A 22,232-nucleotide genomic window follows, 5' to 3' on the forward strand; every position below is an offset into this window, starting at 1 on the left:
GAAAATAGAATAAATCTGACATAAGTCAAAGCACACATTGTTATCAAATTCCGGTGTCAAAAATGTGCAACGTTTAATTTCTAACATACCATTTTGTGGTATGCAATAAATCGAATCCGTAAAAATCAGCACACCTTACTGTAAAAGCAAAGATTAAGGAACATCTGTTTTGGATTTATTCCTCATCAGAGAATAGTTGGAAGGTTCAGCCTACCTATAACATTACAAGCAGCAATACAAGCGCCCTGTCACCTATGTGTGTGATGTGCATTTTTCTAAAGTAACTTTTAATTCGCTTTTTTTTGTCTCAGCACCCCTCATGAAAAACATCTGCTGTCGAGGTCTAATCTTCTTTGAAGTTTAGGAAATTAAGAGATAGGAAATATGCAGTCGTACAGCAATACCAATTTTTGTTAACTAATCAAATCACGTATCCATAACGTTTTCACCTTTCAGAAATGCTACATGAAATAAAATCTCCATTGCAGACAAGAATACATTCCAAATCAACACCGTGCAACAATTTTACAGTAGTACCGAATAAATCACAAAGAATAATAATTATCATCTGGTTTTACCTGTGTGCCTTAAGGGGTGTTCATGAGTGGCAGGCCAGAGTATGCACTGAAGCCAAGCCCCTGGGTGAGTATGTTGTGCTTGGGCAGTGGACCATGTGAAAAGCTGTATATAGGCTATTGGTGGAATCCCTATTGTGGCGCGGCACCATGCACCTCCTCCTGAGCTGTCCGTGCCCTCTGTGTGAAAGCAGGTCTTATTGTCAGGCTCGCTGCATTGTTTTAGCTGTTTAGAAAATGCTGAATGGTTTGCTGGTCAAAAAGTGTTTGCACTGCATTTACCCCCGTTTTGCAAAAGTGGTGCCCGGGTCAGGTTAGGACAAGAATGTAGCGTCGACCATAACCTTGATTTAACAGTTCCTTGATTTAAGAGAACCTTGATTTAATAGTTCCTTGATTTAACAGACCATAACCTTGATTTAACAGTTCTTTGATTTAACATTTCAGCTGAAGAGGAAACAAATGTCTGTCTTCTTATCGTCCCTGTTACATCCCGTCTTGCTTTGCTTCTTATAAAATGCATGTGCTCTTATACCAATCCTTACAACTCAAGGTCCAGGATCCAGGTATTTGGGTGTTCGGTTAAGAAGAAGAAGTCTTTATTTGTCATGCCGATTTGTCATACACATAGGAACACACATGCACTGAGTCGCAGATGAAATGTCTCTCTGCACTTCTCCCATCCCATCGTCCTTCCCCCCCAAGGGCAGCTGGGAGCAGACATGTTGGCCGCGCCCGGGGACCAATCCAAGTGCTCCTGTCCGTCTTTGTCAGGGACGCAACAAAGTTAGCGATCTGCATGTTTTTCCATTGGGTTTATCTTATCGGGAGGAGAAACCCTTGCGAGCACAGGGAGAACATGCAAACTCCACACAGAAAGGCCCGGGAGATACCCCACCTGTACGGTACCTGGCAACCTGGTACCCAAGCGGGAATCAAACCCAGGACCTTTTAGCTGTGAGGCGACAGTGTTAACCACTACACCACGTGCTGCCCTAAGGTCATGAAATGTGCCTCATTAAGGTCAATATACAAAAATAAAGCAACCATTTGGACCCTGGTGATGTTTTTTTTTTTCATTTTTATTTTGTGCTTATTGAATATCCCTAATTACATAACGCAGACATTTCTGCCGTGGGACATCTTATATGGCCCAGCCATACATGTGTTCATGCCGAGGCACGTCTCCGTTCCTCTGCTGCTTCTTCAACTCTTGTGTTTCAGATGTGCAACATCAACAGTAAGCTAAAAAGCACCTAATAACACTGGCTTACTGTAAACCAGTAGAGAACATTGAACAGGAACATGGACACATCAACTTGAATATGGGAGGCAATACCGACATGCCTTGACTTAATGCAAAGGAGCGAACACCGTTTACCACCTCACTCCCATCACACTGAGACGGTGTCACCCTCTACGCACCTCACCTCATCCTCACTCCCATCACACTGTGACTGCACCCTCTACGCACCTCATCCTCACTACCCATCACACTGAGATGGTGTCACCCTCTACGCACCTCACCTCATCCTCACTCCCCATCACACTGCGACTGCACCCTCTGCGCACCTCACTCCCATCACACTGTGACTGCACCCTCTATGCACCTCACCTCACACTGTGACTGTACCCTCTACGCACCTCATCCTCACTCCCATCACACGGCAGCCGTCACCGTCTATGCACCTCACTGCCATCACATTGAACCGCCATTCACTCCCACCCAAATAAATTAAAAATATCAAGATACAAAAACAAGTCAACGAGTAAAGAATTGTCCATTTCTACACGGTGGTTCTTCAGCGGTGAAGCCCACTGGAATACTGACGCCGCTGCTGTGATTATCTCAGTAATAATCCTCTTCCTCCTCCTCCTCCTCCCCTCCAGGCACTACACCAAGCTCGTCGTCCTCCTCCTCATTGTCATCGTCTTCCTCCTCGTCTTCCTCCTCCTCATCCTCCATGTCGTAATCGGCGGGTGCACTCAGCAGCAGTTTGGTTTGATTGATCTCATTCTCATCGTCAACGTTGACTTGAACCTGTAGGCAAAGAGAGGGTGTTGACTGTCATTTCCTTTAACACTATGGGTGCCGGAGGTTAAATTCATGCTATACCATGGGTTGCCAGCTCTATTTGTCTATGGATAAGTACCCCTTCTTTGCATGGCTATAACTTTTTAAATTCTATTGCTACATTGCCATTATTAGGGCCCATTCAAAGTCCTATATGTATTGTTCATTGTGTAGCAACGTTAAACGTTTTCATTCACATATTCATAGTAAAGTATGGTCTAATGTATAAGTATGTTTTCATCTCTTTCTGCAGCTTTCTCCAGAACGTGATCTATAGCCCCAAATGCATTATATTGATGATGAAATACAGTTTGATGGCAATCGGGGCGATATAAAAGATTTCAATTGGACGTACTTCTAGAATGATCTACGTATGATCTGATGATGACCGGATGGGCGGGGGATCGTTTATAATTCCGTGGGCAGCGTTAGATGATTCATCCAGAGTGGGTCATATGTTCATCATAACAGTTTATATGGAACACGTTCAAGAATAACGCTGAATCTCACCGGATCTTCCTCGCGCCGTTGGACGATCAGCGTGGTGTAGACCGTTTTCGATTATGGGATGTTTATCCTGATGAACCATTTCCAGCTTGTATAATACTATATACGTCCAAATCATGTTGTTTATCGAGTTATTGGCAATGGATCGCTATTATATTGTGACGAGTGAGTGCCGGCAGCCAAACCGAGTGCCCGGAAGTAATATGGCCAACCAGCACAACCTCCATAGCACTTCCTGTTTGGCGATTGCGCCGATCGGCCACCAGATGGCGCTCCTGAACCGCCAGAGAGCTCAGTGGGTCCTCCTGGTGGATCTCAGGCCAGCGGAGGGGAAATATGAATCCGATCGCAGATTTTTGAAATGTTGATATTAAAGACACTGTAAAGCGTCCTTCGGCAACTTGAGCATGGCCGGGAATGACGCTGTAAAGCGTTTTCCGGCAGTTAAAGTGTTAATCACCATCTTGGAAAACTATTAGCAGGCGAGAGTTAAATATAGGCTAATAAAACTGGAAAAACAAAGACAGAACTTCACTTGTTTGAATGAAGTGATGATGGGCAAGGAAACTATAAAAGAAGGAAGGGTCATCACGTCACTGTAGCATGTGAACACAGATTGGTGCCAAGTGTGGAAACATTCAGGTCGGCCGGTCATTTAAACAGGTTATTACCTCAGTTAGTTAAAAATGCAACAAATTGCAGATAAGATAAGATATTCCTTTATTTATCCCCTTGGGGAAATTCAGGCATCATAGCAGCATGGGGGATGGGGGGGTACAGGTAGTAAAAACAACACAAGCAGTGTAAACAAATAAGTAAATATAATTTATTATCTAACTAACTGAAATATACAGTATCACATAAGGTGGAGTATGCATAAGGTAGTGTTATAATTTACTATCTAACTAACTGAAAGAAATGCACAGCATTTCACGACAGATGATTCTTGACATCTAACGTTTGATATATTGGTTGGTGTATATTTCCTCAGATAGCTTGCAGCGTTTCCCACAGGATTTTCAGAGACTATGGGGGAGAACCTCTGACCCTCTAGGGGGGTCCGGGGGCGTGCCCCCCCCCCCCGGAAATATATTTGTTTGTACATTTTAAAGTTAAATGCATCAATCTGGTGGTGCACTTTGAGAGCTAAATAAAGAGAGGCTAGATTCTATGATGAACTTTGTGCTCAAAACACAATCAACTAGACTAGTGCTTCCCAATCCTCTCCTCGAAGCACCCCAGCCGTTCAATGTATTTGTTAAATTCCACCACCAGCACACCTGATTCAACTTAACTAGCCCTTTATTAGTTGAATCAAGGTGTGCTGGTGGTGGAATTTAACAAATACATTGAACGGCTGGGGTGCTTCAAAGAGAGGATTGGGAAGCACTGAACTAGAGCATACATTTGAGCCATCAAAGAAATGAAGCAAAAGTAGTTACCTGTGTTGAACTGGTTTATTTTTTAGAAAATTAAAAAAAAAAGTGGATTACTATTATGACCACTGCCAATACTACTGATACATCCCTATTGGCAAACTTTATATTAAAAAAAAATAGTTAAAACGTTTTTTTTTATTATACAACTGTGGCGGGACTAATCAGGCAGGCCGCCACAGTCTAGGTCATTGATGGGAAACCCTGGCTTGTATATTTTGAATTTTAATCCAGGCTTCAATAGAACTGACACCAAGCAGAGCGTAGAATGCTGGTATTCAAGTTTGCTTTTATTTGTCATGTATAAAGTACATGTACATTACAGTGAAATGCTTGGTTCTGTAAGAGCCCCTGGGAATGTGCTTCATACCGTAAGTAAGAGTAAAAGAGGAATAAAGTCCCAACAATATACAAATATACAAACTAAAGTACAACCTAAGTACACTGAAGTAAAAATGCAGATAATGAGGTACAAAAATGCAGAAAGACCAAAAAGAATGCTATATTCAAAAATGAGGTATGGATGTAGTGCAAATCTCTAATAAATAGATAAAATATGGTGTAGTGTTTAAAGTGTCTAAAGTGGGCGTTAAGGTGAGTGTTTGTTTAAAGTGAGTGTGTGCAATGAGTTTAGATGGATGGGTTGATGTTACATAGTCATTGAGCATCCTGATGGCCTGGGGATAGTCTGCTGCGGTCGTGTGCGGTGCTATTCCCAAACCAGGAGGTGATGATACCAGTCAGGATGCTTTCTATTGTGCATGAGTAGAAGTTCTTAAGGATCTTTTGACTCACTTTGAACTTCCTTAGGCGCCTAAGGAAGTAGAGGCGCTGCCGTGCCTTCTTCACTACACTGTCAATGTGTGTGGTCCATGTCAAGTCCTCGGATATGTGGACTCCGAGGTACTTGAAACTGTTCACTCTCTCGACCAGTGCCCGTAGATGCTGAGGGGGCTGTATAGTCCCTAGATCCCGACATCCTAAAATCCACAATAATTTATTTGGTTTTGCTGACGTTCGGGGAGAGGCTGTTCTCCTAGCACCACAGCGTCAGGTTCTCTACCTCTCCCAGGTAGGCCCTCTCATCGTTTGCAGAGATCAGGCCCACCACAACAGCTGTGTCGTCAGCAAACTTAATGATTGTGTTGCTGTTGTGCTTTGCCACACAGGGCTGACGTGATGACTCTTCCTTCTTTTATAGTTTCCTTGATGAAGGGCAGGACGTCCCGTTTCAGTGCCCCTACTGAGAAATTATTCCCTCTGAAGACACTCATGGCTGGACTGGTAATCTGGCATACCGGGCATTTTCCCGGTGGGCCGACGGCACCTTGGGGCCGATATAAATATAATATAAATAAACGACCGGCCCATAAAGCAGGGACATTTCATTTTCTATACTGACACTAGGCTGGCCCAATCACATCTCTTACTAAGCCCCACCCCCTCCCTCAGACAGACCTCTCCGTTTCTCATGTCAGATCAGATGCCGCTCAGAGCAGGCGTGTGACCATGACAGGGCCGAGGGACAGAGTGAGCAGGGGGAGGAGAGTGTAGCGGTAAGCAGGGAGTCGTTTAGTTTTGTTTTGGCAATGTAAATGTATGTTTCCCATGTCAATAAAGCCCCTTTGAATTGAGTAGTACCTTCATGATTAATAGGGGGGAGGTAGTGTGTGTGCCATGCCATGATGACGATGATTAATTAAATTAATGTCGATAATAATATGATAACATACTCGTAACGCTATCATAAAGTGAGACCGTCAACTACTGCTGGTGGTCTCTCAGTCAGTCAATGTCAAATAGCGCAGCATAAGCTATCAAGTCAAGAGTTTTATTTGTCACGGCATACAAGCATACAGTGAAATGCGGGGGGTATAGCTATTGTAGCTAGCATAGTTCCCTAATGCAGTCGCAACTCCGGCTGACTATTCTAACGTTAACTAGCTAACGTTATTTTGTCAGCATCGCGTTGGCTAAGCCCACATTGTTGCGAGTGACCTATCGTATCATCATAATATTATTAAAATCATTAGGACAAAGGTTCCCTTGATAAAGATGCACGAAAAGGCTGTATAATATACAACACCTGTAGCTCAACTGCAAAAATGTATGCCTACTTATGCATTAGCCTACATGGAAAAAACACATTCACAACAGGCAGCAACGTTTACTTTCAGCCAGCAGGATATAATGGTATGGATTACTTTTTATATTATTACCATCTGTGGTAGCTCTCCACCTACAATTATTTTTTTGCTGCTGTGTTGTCCATTGAGCATGCACCTTCACATGGTAGGCACATTAACTGTAGGTCAAACTCCCCAAACAAACAAGTACACCATTGATTTAATTGCCATATAAATCACATAAAAATATCTAACTATTACTCCTCTCTGAACATGAATATAAAACAAAAAAGGTGATCCATTAACCGTGTAAACCTTATGCAATATTCATGATTGATATTTGGATACTTGAAATCTGTATGAATTGAGTAGTTAGTATCAAATTAAATAAGATGGAACAGCTCCATGCATTAATTGAATAAACAACTATTTGTAGTATGGTATTGTTTAAAATTGTACAGCGTTTTGCACATCTTTGTCAGGGAATTCCAACAATTCTTGACCTGAATGTACCAGTTAATTGTAATTGTCTGTCTCTCCTTATGTCTGGTCATGCCAGGTTGTGGAGGAGAGAGACAGGGAGGAACAGGCTGTAGACTACTTTGCACGTCCTGAGCCTGCTATGATGCAGGTGTTTTTACATCACCACCCAAAACAAGATCCAGCCAAGAGCGACTGATTACACTGGTCCACTTGCACTGGTACACTTATCCATGGCACTTACTACCCAGCTTTGTAGTGGTTTTGGGGAATAGTACAGTAGGTACGCATATTTAAGGGGACTGCGAGGATGGTGTACTGGTGGGTGGTGTCCGACCGATTGTGTTGGGCCGGTCTGGATAAAAAATGCCAGGGCCGATGTTTTGTCCCAGTCCAGCCCTGCCTACACTTTGTAAAGTGTATTGACCCTAAATCCAGGTAACAGTGGTACTTAAAACCTGAGCTAACCTGCATGCTTTACCAGAGAGCGATCTGTAATATTATAATACACATCATCACAACGTAATAATCAATGGTTAATGAATAAGCACCACACAGAGCTGCTGCACCAGAAAAGCCTTTTTCAAGAGCCAATGCAATTGGACATTACTAACGTTTTAAAATTATTATTATTATCAGTTTATTCTAATACTGCACTAACTTGGAGTGATCTTTACCCTGGCATTTTTTGGATTAGGTCACACAAGTCTTACATCTATGAATGAATGCTCTGTTGTGTTTTATGGGCTAGGAGGAGACAGTGTTTTTATGTTGTTGTGGCAGTTATGCTTGATGTCCGTGTTTTTTATCGTAATTTTGTCACAAACACGCCATGGCAAACTCCTGACAACTGAGATGATATGGGTAATAAAGTATTGAATCTTGAATTTGTGGGACACAAATTTCACATGCATTCCTCCTCCATGGCATTTGACTTTACCTGCATCTCTGGAGATAAAGGATGAGAGGCTCCTTCGTCTGTCTGCGCGTTAATGATCGACTTCAATGCCCCTTCTTCAAACTGAAACACAAGGAGAGCACAGAAACTTAAACTAATTTGTGCCACAGACACCACAGAACCAACCCTGAGGCGGGATCCAGTCTCACGAGCTGGTCCGAGTCTCTCACCTTCAGCCTGTTCAGTTGGTCTTGAAGCATCACTTTAATCTTCAGGAGAGTCTCCTCTTCCTTCTTCAACTCCTGCAGACGACTGTGCATGTTTACTGGTCCAGTCAGATCATTCCTAGATAACGGAGGTGAAGGGAACTGATTTTAGAGATCAAGTCATCTGTCAGTACGAAATAATATAACGTTACGAGCTTACAAGCCAGTAACGTTACGTTAGCCACTGTAGGCTGCTGTCTAACGTTGTGAAAATCATGAACGTAAGCAGTGTGAGAAATATATAATCATATGTATCAACGGATCAGTGTTTACCCATGCAAATGTAGACTTTGTGCAGCTAACCCATACTGTGCAAACCAGCGTAGCTAGCTTAGCTGCAAAAGAAAACAGCAAGGCAAGCTAGCCAACGAGCTTGGTGGTTAGCTGGAGTTAGCTTCTAGCTAAGCCCATTTTCACTCAGGTCAAACAACAACAAAAAACACTCCGAAGTCCGAACTTCCTACCTTGGTTGCTGCTACTGCCTACTGTTCCATATCAGCAACGACGGTGACAATACACAAGATCGTGTACTAATCCTTTGCTTCGAGTTGTAGTAGCTTGTAGTAACACTAGCCAATGTTGTTGGATTGACGTTAGATCACACTCTGTCATCGGCGTTTTATTGGCGGTCGTTAGTTTTTGGCCAAATTGCAAAGCTATATGCCGTCATAATTGTGACATTAAAAGTTGTTTATAAATATATCCTTAACCAAAACCCTAACAGTAACCACTTCCACTACCTAAACATTTAAAAACAAATGTAAACATTTTCTTCCGGACCGTGGGATCTAGCGTCTACCATGTTGTTGTTACAAGCTTCATTCATTCACGTGGCCATGAGGTCATTTCCGAATTGAATTGTGTACGCCCACACATGTATCTTGTTTTGGCGGCATCTTGTGGCTTTATTAAGAGTTGCATGCATAGATATATATAGATATCTATGGTTGCATGTAGGGTTGATTGATTGATTGAATTGATTGAAAACTTTATTAACAGATTGCAGAATGGGTACAATACAGTACAGCTCAATACACACAATTGTTAAGGGGATGCAGACCAGAGAAAGACTTTCGTCTTGTTTACATCAGGGTCCCCCATTTTCAATTCATCAGGACATATATGACATACATGACATACAGATAGTCAGTACTGCTACATCTATACATTTATGACATACCAGATTTGCAAATACAGTACTGTTTGTGATACAGAAGGAGTCAGGAAAAGGGAGTATATACATTTGACGTAGAAACTGTACATTGGAGGAGGTTGGGTGGGGGGGGGGGGGGGGTTGGGTACACTGGGATATTGACAACCATACTGGGTAATCTACATTGGAGGTGGGGGGGGGGGGGGGGGGGGCACACTGTATATACAAGCAAAACTGTACATTGAGGGGGGGGGGGGGGGGGACACTGTACAAACAAACAAAATTGTACATTGGACTATTGACAAAACCATACTAGGTAAATGACTGTACATTGGAGGGGGTTGGGTTAGGATATTTACAGGGGCCAGTGTTGAATTGCAGTCTCCCGTAGGTGTCCCTTGAGAGAGGTTTTGAAAGTGGGTAGTGATCCACATTCCTTTACAGCTTTGGGTAGGGCGTTCCACATTGATGTGGCATAATTGCGAAACGTGTTTAGTCCCTTATTTGAGCCGAATCTGGGTTTAACATGATTTGTGGAGCTCCCTCTGGTGTTGTGATCGTGGTATTCACTGACCTTTGGGAAGTATTTTGACATGTACATGGGTACCTTGGTCGTGTAGTGTATCTTGTAGACCAGGCCCATTGCAAGTTGCTGTACTCTGTCGTCTACTCTAAGCCATCCTAGATTGTCAAAGTGGGCAGGGGTGAGGTGGGTTCTAGGAGTAAGGTCAAGCAGTAGTCTGACCAGTTTGTTTTGAGATGTTTGTAATTTTGTTTTTAGCGCCTTTGAGGTGCTTTGGTACCATGAGGTGCAAGCATAGTCGTAGTACCCCTGAATGAGTGCTCCTGCCAGAGTCTTCAGGGTATTCTTGTTTACCAGAGAGGAGATCCGGTACAAGAATCGAGTTCGTTGGTTGACTTTTTTTATTACATTGGATGCCATTTTGTCACAGGAGAGATTAGCCTCTAGGATGGAACCCAGGTAGGTAATTTCATCTTTCCTTGTGACAATATTGTCACCCACTGTAACTGAGAAGCCGTCGGTCTTGCTGAGTTTGTTATTTGAACCGATGCTGCGTAGTTGGAGTTTGATTGATTGATTGATTGATTGATTGATTGAAAACTTTATTAACAGATTGCAGATTGGGTACAATACAGTACAGGCACAGCTCAATACTAACAACAAAGAGGATGAAGACCATAAGGGTCCTCCATTTTCAATTAATCAAGAACGTACAACTTTGAATGGAGGTTTACAAAGAACAAGATTCTTGTACCAGATCTGATTGATTGATTGATTGAAAACTTTATTAACAGATTGCAGAATGGGTACAGTACAGTTCAATACATACAATTGTTAAGGGGATGCAGACCAGAGAAAGACTTTCGTCTTGTTTACATCAGGGTCCCCCATTTTCAATTCATCATAACATATGACATACATGACATACAGATAGACAGTACTGCTATCTATACATTTATGACATACCAGATTTGCAAATACAGTACTGTTTGTGATACGAAAAGAGTCCAGAAAAGAGAGTATATACATTTGACGTAGAAACTGTACATTGGAGGGGGGGGGGGGGGGGGGGGGGGGGGGGGGTAGGCGCGTCAACACTTCAGGCAACCAACTTGCGTTCAGCGTTTCTCTGATTGGCCATGACGCCCATGTGACCGCGGCAGAGCGAGAGAGCGGCAGAGCGGAAATAGGCTGCATTCTATTGCCATGCTCTGCGACAAACTCTAACCTTAACCAACTCCGAAAGAATGCCTAAACTTAACCCTAACCTTAACCAACTCCGAAAGAATGCCTAAACTTAACCCTAACCTTAACCAACTCCGAAAGAATGCCTAAACTTAACCGGCGAAAGAAAGACGTTTATATAGAGGCGCGATAAATTAATTAAACATAAAAAAAATAAAAATAAAAAAAATTGAAGTGATTCAAACTTGTCACCAACTGGACCGCAGGCTCCACAGCAAGCTGGCGAACGAGTTGAGCTAACCGTCGATGTTAAAACAGGGGGGATTGCGTGCGGTAACCTGCGCGCCGCTGCCGCTCTGCCGCTCTGCCGCTGCCGCGTCGCCGCGGGGGCGTGCTAGGCGCAAGATGGTTGCCTTAAGTAATGAAGCGGGGGGCCGACGGTACATTGGAGGTGGTTGGGTGGGTGGGGGGGGGGGGGGGGGGGGTTGGGTAGGAGGGGTGGGTGGGGGACACTGTACAACTGTACAAGCAAAACTGTACATTGGAATATTGACAAGACCATACTTGGTAATTTACTGTACATTGGAGGGGGTTGTGTTAGGACATTTACAGGGGCCAGTTTCGAATTGCAGTCTCCCGTAGGTGTTTTTTGAGAGTGTTTTTGAAAGTGGGTAGTGATTCACATTCCTTTACAGCTTTGGGTAGGGCGTTCCACATTGATGTGGCATAATTGCAAAACGTGTTTAGTCCCTTGTTTGAGCCGAATCTGGGTTTAACATGATTTGTGGAGCTCCCTCTGGTGTTGTGATCGTGGTATTCACTGACCTTTGGGAAGTATTTTGACATGTACATGGGTACCTTGGTAGTGTATCTTGTGCAGGCCCATTGCAAGTTGCTGTACTCTGTCGTCTACTCTAAGCCATCCTAGGTTGTCAAAGTTGGCAGCGGTGAGGTGGGTTCTAGGAGTAAGGTCAAGCAGTAGTCTGACCAGTTTGTTTTGAGATGTTTGTAATTTTGTTTTTAGCGCCTTTGAGGTGCTTTGGTACCATGAGGTGCAAGCATAGTCGTAGTACCCTTGAATGAGTGCTCCTGCCAGAGTCTTCAGGGTATTCTTGTTTACCAGTGAGGAGATCCGGTACAAGAATCGAGTTCGTTAGTTGACTTTTTTTATTACATTGGATGCCATTTTGTCACAGGAAAGATTTGCCTCTAGGATGGAACCCAGGTAGGTAATATCTTCTTTCCCTGTGACAATATTGTCACCCACTGTAACTGAGAAGCCGTCGGTCTTGCTGAGTTTGTTATTTGAACCGAAGAGAATGGACTCTGTTTTGCCCATGTGTAATGATAGTTTGTTATCAGCAAGCCATATGCAGATTTTGCCTAGTTCTGCGCTGAGGGTTTTTTCAACCTGTAACTTGTTCTTGTCAGAGACCAGCAGGGCTGAGTCATCCGCAAACAGGAACAAGTAGCAGTCACAAGCTGACGACATGTCACTTACATAAATTAGGAACAGTAGCGGACCTAGTATGCTTCCTTGTGGAACACCACAGCTCACTGTGAGGGGGGGGGGGTACCGTTTACCTCCACCATTTGCTCTCTCCCCTCCAGGTATAGGATTGCATCCAGCTCACTGATAGACTATCAAAACCAATTGCTTTTAGCTTGTCAATCAGAATGGTGTGATTGACAGTGTCGAAGGCCTTTTGTAGGTCCAGCATGACCATGCCGCAGTATTTGCCCACGTCCACCTCTTGTTTGATGTGGTCGTTTAAATAGAGAAGGCATGTGTCAGTGAAGTGGGATGTTCTGAAGCCAGATTGGAATTCGTAGATTAGATTTTTTCCATGACTTTCGAGATGGAGGTAAGGATAGAAACAGGGCGGTAGTTCCCAGGGTCTAATTTACTGCCTTTTTTGTGCAGGGGTGTTACTCTCGCAATTTTGAAGTCCTTGGGGACGTGTCCCTGTTTTATGGAGAGGTTTATTATGTGTGTGATGACTGGGGTGATGGCGGCTGCTCTCTGGTAAACAAGAATACCCTGAAGACTCTAGCAGGAGCACTCATTCAAGGGTACTACGACTATGCTTGCACCTCATGGTACCAAAGCACCTCAAAGGCACTAAAAACAAGATTACAAACATCACAAAACAAACTGGTCAGACTACTGCTTGACCTTACTCCTAGAACCCACCTCACCCCTGCCCACTTTGACAACCTAGGATGGCTTAGAGTAGACGACAGAGTAGAGCAACTTCCAATGGGCCTGGTCTACAAGATACACTACACCACTAAGGTACCCATGTACATGTCGAAATACTTCCCAAAGGTCAGTGAATACCACGACCACAACACCAGAGGGAGTTCCACAAATCATGTTCAACCCAGATTCGGCTCAAACAAGGGACTAAACACGTTTCGCAATTATGCCACATCAATGCGGAACGCCCTACCCACAGCCGTAAAAAAATATGTGAATCCCTACCCACCTTCAAAACCTACGGGAGGCTGCAATTCGAAACTGGCCCCCGTAAATGTCCAACCCCCCCCCCCCCCCCCCTCTCTATGCTTGCACCCTGAGCTGTACTGTACCTATTCTGCAATCTGTTCATTAAAAATGTCAATCAATCAATCAAACTTCCAGTTTCCATAAGTAACCTAACATACACTAATGTTAGGCCAGGGCAAGGATACCGCGTGTATAAAAAAAAGTTAATAAAAAAAAATAGGTCGGAAATTAACAAAAAGAAGAAAAATAGTATTTGAGTTTATGTTAAAAGCTATGCCGTTTTTGTTTGTACAAGTGATGTCACATTCTGTTGTGAAAAGTATGCCATGTTTCCAGTAACGTAGGAATGGCAGAGTTGACTTTTATTGTTTTTCTTTCTGTTCACATTGTTATGTCCTCCACTCCAAAGAGAGGTTTGAAGTGGCAGGTGTCAACTTTATGGCACTAGGAAGCCTAATTTGTAACAAATGTAGTTCATGGTGTTAGTCTCTCTCATAAAACATAAAGGTCACACTATTGGAAGACAAATCGGCCCTGAGCTCGGCCTGTTAGCTAACTCAGCATAAAGACGTCTGAACCTGACTGTACTAATGACAGGCATGAATTTGTCTTTTATGCTGCCATAAACCCAAATTATATAATTATTTTACGACCACCGCAGTAAAACTGAAAAATTACCTTTTAAACTGGCAACTGAAACACTAGAGCACCAAGAGTTTTCAAAACAAATGAGGAGAATTTGTTTAAAAAGCAAATTTCTGAAAGTTGTATCAAGACATTTGAGCCCTCTCCTGCAGTTTGACCCAAACGTGTTTTGAATTACTGGGAACCTGGTATCACTTACAAGACATGAAAGAACACTTGTAGGCCTATGATCTGCATGTACACACTGTTCCTCATCTGATGGAGTGCCACACAGTCTCCCTGTTCGTCCAAGCAGTCACAGTGCCCTATACGCAGATAGGCATACAATGGTGGCTACATGTAGCCTACAAAGGTTGCCCCCCACACCACCCCACCCCGACTAAAGGGAGCAAATAAAGTAGATAACGAATTCGGTGAAAACTCAAATAAATCACAGATGGAACTCATTGATGTGAACCAGATCTGAAATGGGCTCTTAATCAGTCTTCAAAAATGTTAGAAGAGCCCATTAGGTTTTTTATAGGATTCCATGACTAAGTCTGTCCAGATGTTTACATTGATAATCACAGCACCGCGGCACGACAGCCTGGCCAAGAGCACAGGCATACCTGCCTCTGTTCACACACACACACACACACGCACGCACACACACACACACACACACGCACGCACGCACGCACGCACGCACGCACGCACGCACGCACGCACGCACGCACGCACGCACGCACGCACGCACGCACGCACGCACGCACGCACGCACGCACGCACGCACGCACGCACACACACACACACACACACACACACACACACACACACACACACACACACACACACACACACACACACACACACACACACACACACACACACACACACACACACACACACACACACACACACACACACACACACACACACACACACACACACACACACACACACACATGAAGGAAGGCTGCTCAAAGGTGTAGGCCCCTCTTATGTCCTGAATTAAATGTCCTCTATTGTCCAGTTTAGACAATCATTACATACTAATATCATGGTTTGAGGCTGAGAGGAAAAGACAGTTGGAACAGTGAAGGTCATGTGGGGCCGTTTTGTGTGTCAGTTTCATATTAGTCTTCATGTCTTCTTCGTCCAAGTATGGAATGCACTAAATATCCTTTAATCAAATGCATGTTTCATACTAGTGGCTAAACAATGGATCAAACACGGCTTGATTATGTTCTATTGTTTAATAATCAGGATAGGATGTAGGCTCTCACCCATGCTCCATGTGAAGTTCCCCCAATAGTAATCCTGTATGATCCTACGTGCCTGTATATGCACACTAATAAATCCAATAGTAATCCTGTATGATCCTACGTGCCTGTATATGCACACTAATAAATCCAATAGTAATCCTGTATGATCCTACGTGCCTGTATATGCACACTAATAAATCCAATAGTAATCCTGTATGATCCTACGTGCCTGTATATGCACACTAATAAATCCAATAGTAATCCTGTATGATCCTACATGTCTGTATGTATGCACACTAATAAATCCAATAGTAATCCTGTATGATCCTACATGCCTGTATATGCACACTAATAAATCCAATAGTAATCCTGTATGATCCTACTTGCCTGTATGTATGCACACTAATAAATCCAATAGTAATCCTGTATGATCCTACGTATGTATGCACATTAATAGATCCAATAGTAATCCTGTATGAACCTACGTGCTTGTATGTATGCACACTAATGAATCCAATAGTAATCAAAACTATTTTCAAATAACATCCTGTAAAATGTTGAAGATCTAATTTGAGGGAATTTTGAGTGGTTAGTATGTGGCTAACATTCATATAGATAACAGAATTGTGTGCAACAATATCATAATTTGAGTTGTGGCTTCTCCACCTCGTCACCTCCCGTGGAGGCTAATCAAGCGCAATGCAGAGCAGCTGGACGCGTCCTGAGGCAGAGACACCTGCTGCATAAAAGACCTGACAACTCATCTCTCAGTACTGACCATTGTGGTTAGTGTAACAAAAAATGTCTTCAAGTCTTAGCATATGCTTCTCTCGTGTTTGATTATTTCCGTTTTGTTGTTTGCTTTTTCCCGTGTTTCGTTCTTGGACTAACGCTCGTTGTGACATCCTCCGGGCACGACGCAATTAACACAAGTAGATTTCTTGTACTGATTTTAATGAAGCTTTGTCCAATCTCCATCCAAACCGTAAAATCTGTATAACATACAAATGCATACAAAAGATACCATTAACATTGAAAGTCCATTAAAACCGTGGTCAGAACATCAACTGTCACATATACCAAATCATCATCCATAACAATCAATACCTTATTGGCTGCGTGCCAGTATAAGAGAACATCGATGCGTTATGGTGTTACAGTATGTCTTTAATCCTTATCTTGGTAGATTGTCTTGTTAGGTTGTCTTGGTGCTTGTTAGGATTGACAGGAAAGTCAATAATCCACCCACAGTCATGTCGCAACTCAAGAGAAGGAAGGCGGAAACACGTCACCAGATACCAAGTGGACCAAGTCTCGTGAGACTAAAATAATTGCACAAACAAATAGAAATTGTGCGCCACTCATATATCTTATATAAACCCATAAGAAATACAATGAAATACAATTGTGTGTATTATTATTAATATACAAAAAATAAGCATATAAAATTGTAAACGAATATAACTATATTAACCAACTGTTAACCATAGCTGCAGTTACACTCCCACCAATTACACATACTAGTAGAATGTGGAATGTCTTATTGCACATACTAGAATGTGGAATTTCTTATTGCACATACTTAAAAGGATATGTCTCTAAGATCAATTGGATTCAACCTGGTAAGTATCTCTTTCCAGTGTAAGACAAAAAAAAACTCCTATTTCAGAGTAAAGGTAAGCAGAAAATGGGTAAGTGCCAAAACAGCTTAATGTTGAATAACTCACTAGTGCTCTAATCTGCTTCTATCAATGTAATGATCTTGTGTATTGGTCTCTCTAAATACACTGTACTGGTTGTAGCTTTCCCTTTGCTATCGTATGTGGTGTGGCTTACTAGCAGCTTCAACTTTCTGACTCTACCATCTTGTCCTGGGTAGACTTCAGTGAGTCTTGCTAGTCGCCATTCGTTGCGTGGTGTCAGTTCATCTTGGAGAAGGACGATGTCGTTGACTTTAGAGTTCCTTCTGGTTTTACACCACTTCTGGCCATCTTGTCCAAAACTCGTTGGCCAAATACTGAACTCGGTGCCACCTCTTTTTTAGGTACAGATCTTGTTTGATGAATTGTCCAGGTGGGGGCAGAATGATTGTAGATTTCATCGTTAGAATGTGGTTCGGGGTTAAAGGGTCAGGTCCGGATGGGTCGCTCAGAAACTCAGCGGAGAGCCTTCAGTCTTTCTTCATTCATTCCCTTCATAAGTTCTGTAAATTGTCTTCTCGCGCCAACAAAATTGGTTCCTTGATCGCAATGAATGATCTGAGTGCATTGATGAATGAGTCTGTAGTCATATCGTCAACCACTTTTTTTTTTTTTTTTTTTTTTTTGGTCTTTTTCCCCCTCCATTTTCCTCCGATTTTCTCCCATCCCAATGTTAGTCGTATGCCAATTCCCAGTCCCTTCCTGGTCGCTGCGCTTTTACCCCCCACAGTCAGATCATTTGGGAGAGTGGAGGCTACCACGTGCTTCCTCCGACACACGTCCAGCCAATCACCGCTTCTTTTCACCTGGCAGCGCGGATTCTCATTGAGAGGGCGTAGCGTGTGGGAGGACCACACTATCCCCCTCACGTCCAATCCGCGCTTAGCAGGCGCCCCGACCGAACTGTAGGAGTCGCTGTTTACAACGACCCGGACCCACCCCGCCAGCTTCTCCCACCCTCTGATACAGCCAATTGTATCAGTGCAGACGGCCAGCCAAGCTGGTGACAACCCCGGAGCTGTGAGCTGGATTCGAACAGGCGAACCAAGCTCACAGCTCCGGGGCTGGTGACGAACGCAATCTCCGCTCGACCACCTAACCGCCTATCGTCAACCACTTCTATGTGAACGGATCTTAAGCATAGACAGGTGAGTATAAGTCCATATCTTTTTAGATCCTTTCTTCCTTCTTTAATGCAGATTGGGCATCTTGACCTACACGTCCTCCCACCTTGAGGATTCCGTCTTCGTCCAGGAAGGGACTTAGCTTTTATAGCTTACTTTCTTTGGTCTTGGCAAGTTCATGCTTTTGCTTGAGTCCTTTTATCTCAGCTGGGAAGGCCTCTTCTTGAGCAAGCTTGATGACAAGCTCAGCTTCTTTTCTTTCTTCGATACTTGTATTCTCGTTGGTGCGTTCTTTTGTATATTCGGGACCTGACACATCTGCAGAGGTGCGATGAGACAGCGCTGCTGCATCCCATGGGCCACCATCCATTAGCTCTGAGTGCATTTGTTGTCATTCCACGCCCTTGGTGTTGGATCTTTTCGTGGTGGTGTTTGATGAGTAGGGATGAGATGTGGCCTTTCTGTGGAAGTATTGCCGGATGTTTTATGTGTGGGTGTAGCGCTGCTTGACCTAGACGTCCTCCCACCCTGAGGATTCCGTCCTCGTCCAGGAAGGGTCTTTGCTTTTGTAGCTTACTTTCTTTGTTCAGTCTTCTTTCGAGACCTTTCAGGTGGTGGATAGCGCTGATCTTGTTGTTATGTAGCTCTGGTCGTTCTCTTTTGAACGGCAGGGGCATCTCATAGTGACCGTTTGGCTTCTGTGTGATATTTTCTTTCAGCTTCAACTGGAAGCTGAGGAACTTCAGGTCATCTTGTGAGATGGGATTATCTTCTTTGGACCTTTCTGAGAAGTCGGACTCGAGGACCTTTATGATTTCTGTAGGGGTCACTTCTTTCACTTTGAGCCAATTTACATAGTGTACTTCTGTTTGAAGGTTGATTGAAGACTCAACATCCGGTGTCACTTGTTTTACCTCTATATGATGACTAATGGGGATTCTGTTTGAACTCACTGCATCTGCTAGGATCCTGACGAACTCTGAAGTACTTTCACCCAAGAGGGGGACTACAGTTCTTGGTGCAGAGAGCACATAGGGGGAAGGAGGTCTTGTAGGAGCAGGCATTTGGTTGACTGTTCTCCTCTCACTATCCACTTTGATGTTTAGCTTCTCTTCTTCTTTTTTCGCCACTTGGTCGTACACTTGGATTCTCGCTTGGGCTGCATTTAGACTTTTCATTTCCTCCAGTTGCTGTACCCTTCTTTTCCTTTCATCCAGGGTTCTTTGGAGGGCTGTATGCTGCGATATCATTTGAGCTTTGATTTTAGCGTCCTCTTCCTCTTGCTGCATTCTTCTTTTAAACTCATCTTTCTCTCTCTCCAAGCGACGCTTGACTGCTGCTGCTTCTTGTTCGGCTATCTGTTCTTTAGCTCCCTCTTCCAGCCGCTGTATTCTTCTTTTCAACTCATCTGTTTCTCTCTCCATTTTTCTTTTCAACTCATCTGTTTCTCTCTCCCAGCAACGCTTAACAGCTGCTGCTTCTTGTTCGGCTATCTGTTTTTTAGCTTCCTCTTCCAGCCGCTGTATTTCTCTTTGTTCTTGGTCTTGCTCTTTTGATAGCTTGAGAACAGCTTGGCATGCAGGAACATCGGCAGCAGCTTCTTGACGTCTTACTGTGGACCTATTTGTACGTACAGAGGTCTTCTTTGAGTTAGAGAAGCGAGAGTTGATGCTTGCGTGGAATAGAAAACCGGCTTCAGGACAGTCATCTTCTTCTTCAGGTGTATGTCCATCCAGTAGGCTTGAGGCTCTTTTGCAGATGAACCGGGACATTTGGGACTCTCCGACGGGTTTCCTTATCTGGCGTTTCAACTTGTCGTAATTCTTCATATGCGCGCTGGACATCAGTGGAGAAACGACGGGTATCAGTAATGACTGTTTCGAGTTCCCCAGTTACTATCTCAGTTTGTGATAGTATCTCCTTGGCGTCTCTCACATTATTTTTCCATCTCTTATACGACTTGGAACCTTCGTTGGAGTCCTATAATTTTCTCCTCTTGCATTCCTCTGCAGAGTTATGGTTCTTTCACTTTTTTTTGTATTCCTTTCAGCAGCGTCGCCGTCTTTACACTTTTCAGGCTGCTCTTGGGAATCTTCTTTACTATATGTAAATGTCAAGTGAATATGTGAAGATAAGTGTGTAAGCCTTACTATTATTACTTCATGTGCGATTACTTAATTAATTGCTTAGTTATAAATGTAGACTTAATTAACCAAGCTAGTTTACTTATTTAACTAGGCAGGTTGACTTATTTATACCAGGCTAGTTCACTTATTTAACTGGGCTGGTTGACTTATTTATACCAGGCTAGTTCACTTATTTAACTGGGCTGGTTGACTTATTTATACCAGGCTAGTTTACTTATTTAACTGTGCTGATTGACTTATTTATACCAGGCTAGTTCACTTATTTAACTGGGATGGTTGACTTATTTATACCAGGCTAGTTTACTTATTTAACTAGGGCTGGTTGACTTATTTATACCAGGCTAGTTTACTTATTTAACTAGGGCTGGTTGACTTATTTATACCAGGCTAGTTTACTTATTTAACTAGGCTGGTTGACTTATTTATACCAGGCTAGTTTACTTCTTTAACCAGTCTTTACTTTACTAATGTAGGCTAAAATCCCCTTTAATCTATATGTATCAAATAAGGTTGATCAATGAAATTGCAATCTTAAACCTCAAAGCACTTATTTCAATACATGCATGAATGGGGATCTAAGCTACAGAAAGATGCTTCAAAAAACATTACAAAAAAACACATGGACAAAGGCGACACCTAGTGGTTCTGTCTCACTTCTCTCACCCTTCTAGTACATTTACTACATTACCCTTTGTTAGAACACTACTTCTTATAAGTGTCCAACCTTATGGCTTTTGCAAATATATAGTGAAGAACGTGAGTTTAGAACTTTACGCAGATGCCGTCATTCCACATGCTGTTGTTTGATGAGCGTTGACTTGAACACCGGCGCCATCAAATCAAATCAAATCAAATCAAATTCATTTGTAAGGCCCGACAACACACCTTAATCTCCCCATGGGCCGGACACGTCTTCTTTAAACAAGTCAAGAAGAAACATAACAATAAGTCAAGAACAAAACAAGAACACCATAAGGTCCAACAAATTTAAAATAAATGCAAATAAATAATAGAATGCAAGCACTCCCAGACATATACCCCACGCGAAGGTAAGGAAAAACTCACTAAAACCTAACAATAGGGGAAAAATGCTCCACAGGCAGTGTGGAGGAGAGAACCCTTAAAAGGGCCATTCAAGGGGGTTTCTCCCTTCTTAGATGTCGGTGATAGTAGTGTTGCAGACTAACAGTTGGTAAGCATGCACTCATGTGTGTAGTGAAACACAGAGCAGGCGCCCCTGACGACGGCAGGTAATTTGTTCCACAGGTAGGGAGCGCGGTAGACAAAGGCTCTGTGGCCGGCGGATTTCTTTTTAACCCTAGGAATCGATAGAAGCCCCGCATTTTGTGAGCGCAGAGCACGAGCGGGCGAGTATCGGGAGATGAGATCGGAAAGATAGAGCGGTGCAAGCCCATTTAACATTTTGTAGGTGAGGAGTAGCACTTTAAAGTCAGATCGGGCTTGAATAGGAAGCCAGTATAGGGCAGACAAAACTGGTGTGATGTGATACAATTTTCTAGTTCTAGTTAGTATCCGTGCAGCCGCATTTTGCACGAGTTGAAGATTTTTGACGCTTGAATTAGGTAGGCCTGAAGTGCATTACAGTAGTCCAGACGTGATGAGACAAAAGCATGAATCAG

The 22,232-nt window shown here is 43.1% G+C and overlaps 1 protein-coding gene across 1 annotated transcript; it reads right to left on the reverse strand.

Annotated features, from left to right (window-relative positions):
• Positions 1-1,255: 1,255 nt before the first annotated feature.
• snapc5 (small nuclear RNA activating complex, polypeptide 5) lies at positions 1,256-9,081 on the reverse strand. Its single transcript, XM_084334666.1, has 4 exons — positions 8,827-9,081; positions 8,327-8,441; positions 8,139-8,219; positions 1,256-2,616 (listed from the first exon to the last, which is right to left on the reverse strand). Exons 2-4 carry the CDS (start codon positions 8,414-8,416, stop codon positions 2,425-2,427), a joined length of 363 nt encoding a protein of 120 aa, XP_084190792.1. The 5' UTR covers positions 8,417-8,441; positions 8,827-9,081; the 3' UTR covers positions 1,256-2,424.
• Between the last annotated feature and the right edge of the window lie 13,151 nt (positions 9,082-22,232).

This window comes from Notolepis coatsorum (genome assembly GCF_963971535.1).
Source record: "Notolepis coatsorum genome assembly, chromosome: 18".
NCBI lineage: Eukaryota > Metazoa > Chordata > Actinopteri > Aulopiformes > Paralepididae > Notolepis > Notolepis coatsorum.

Bases quoted from the DNA above. Each gene is read 5' to 3' on its own strand.
- snapc5 (XM_084334666.1), bottom strand. From the start codon at position 8,416: ATGCACAGTCGTCTGCAGGAGTTGAAGAAGGAAGAGGAGACTCTCCTG. The intron at 8,220-8,326 runs GTGAGAGACTCG...CTTGTGTTTCAG, and splicing joins ACCAACTGAACAGGCTGAAG to TTTGAAGAAGGGGCATTGAA. The intron at 2,617-8,138 runs GTAAAGTCAAAT...CTTTGCCTACAG, and splicing joins CTTTATCTCCAGAGATGCAG to GTTCAAGTCAACGTTGACGA.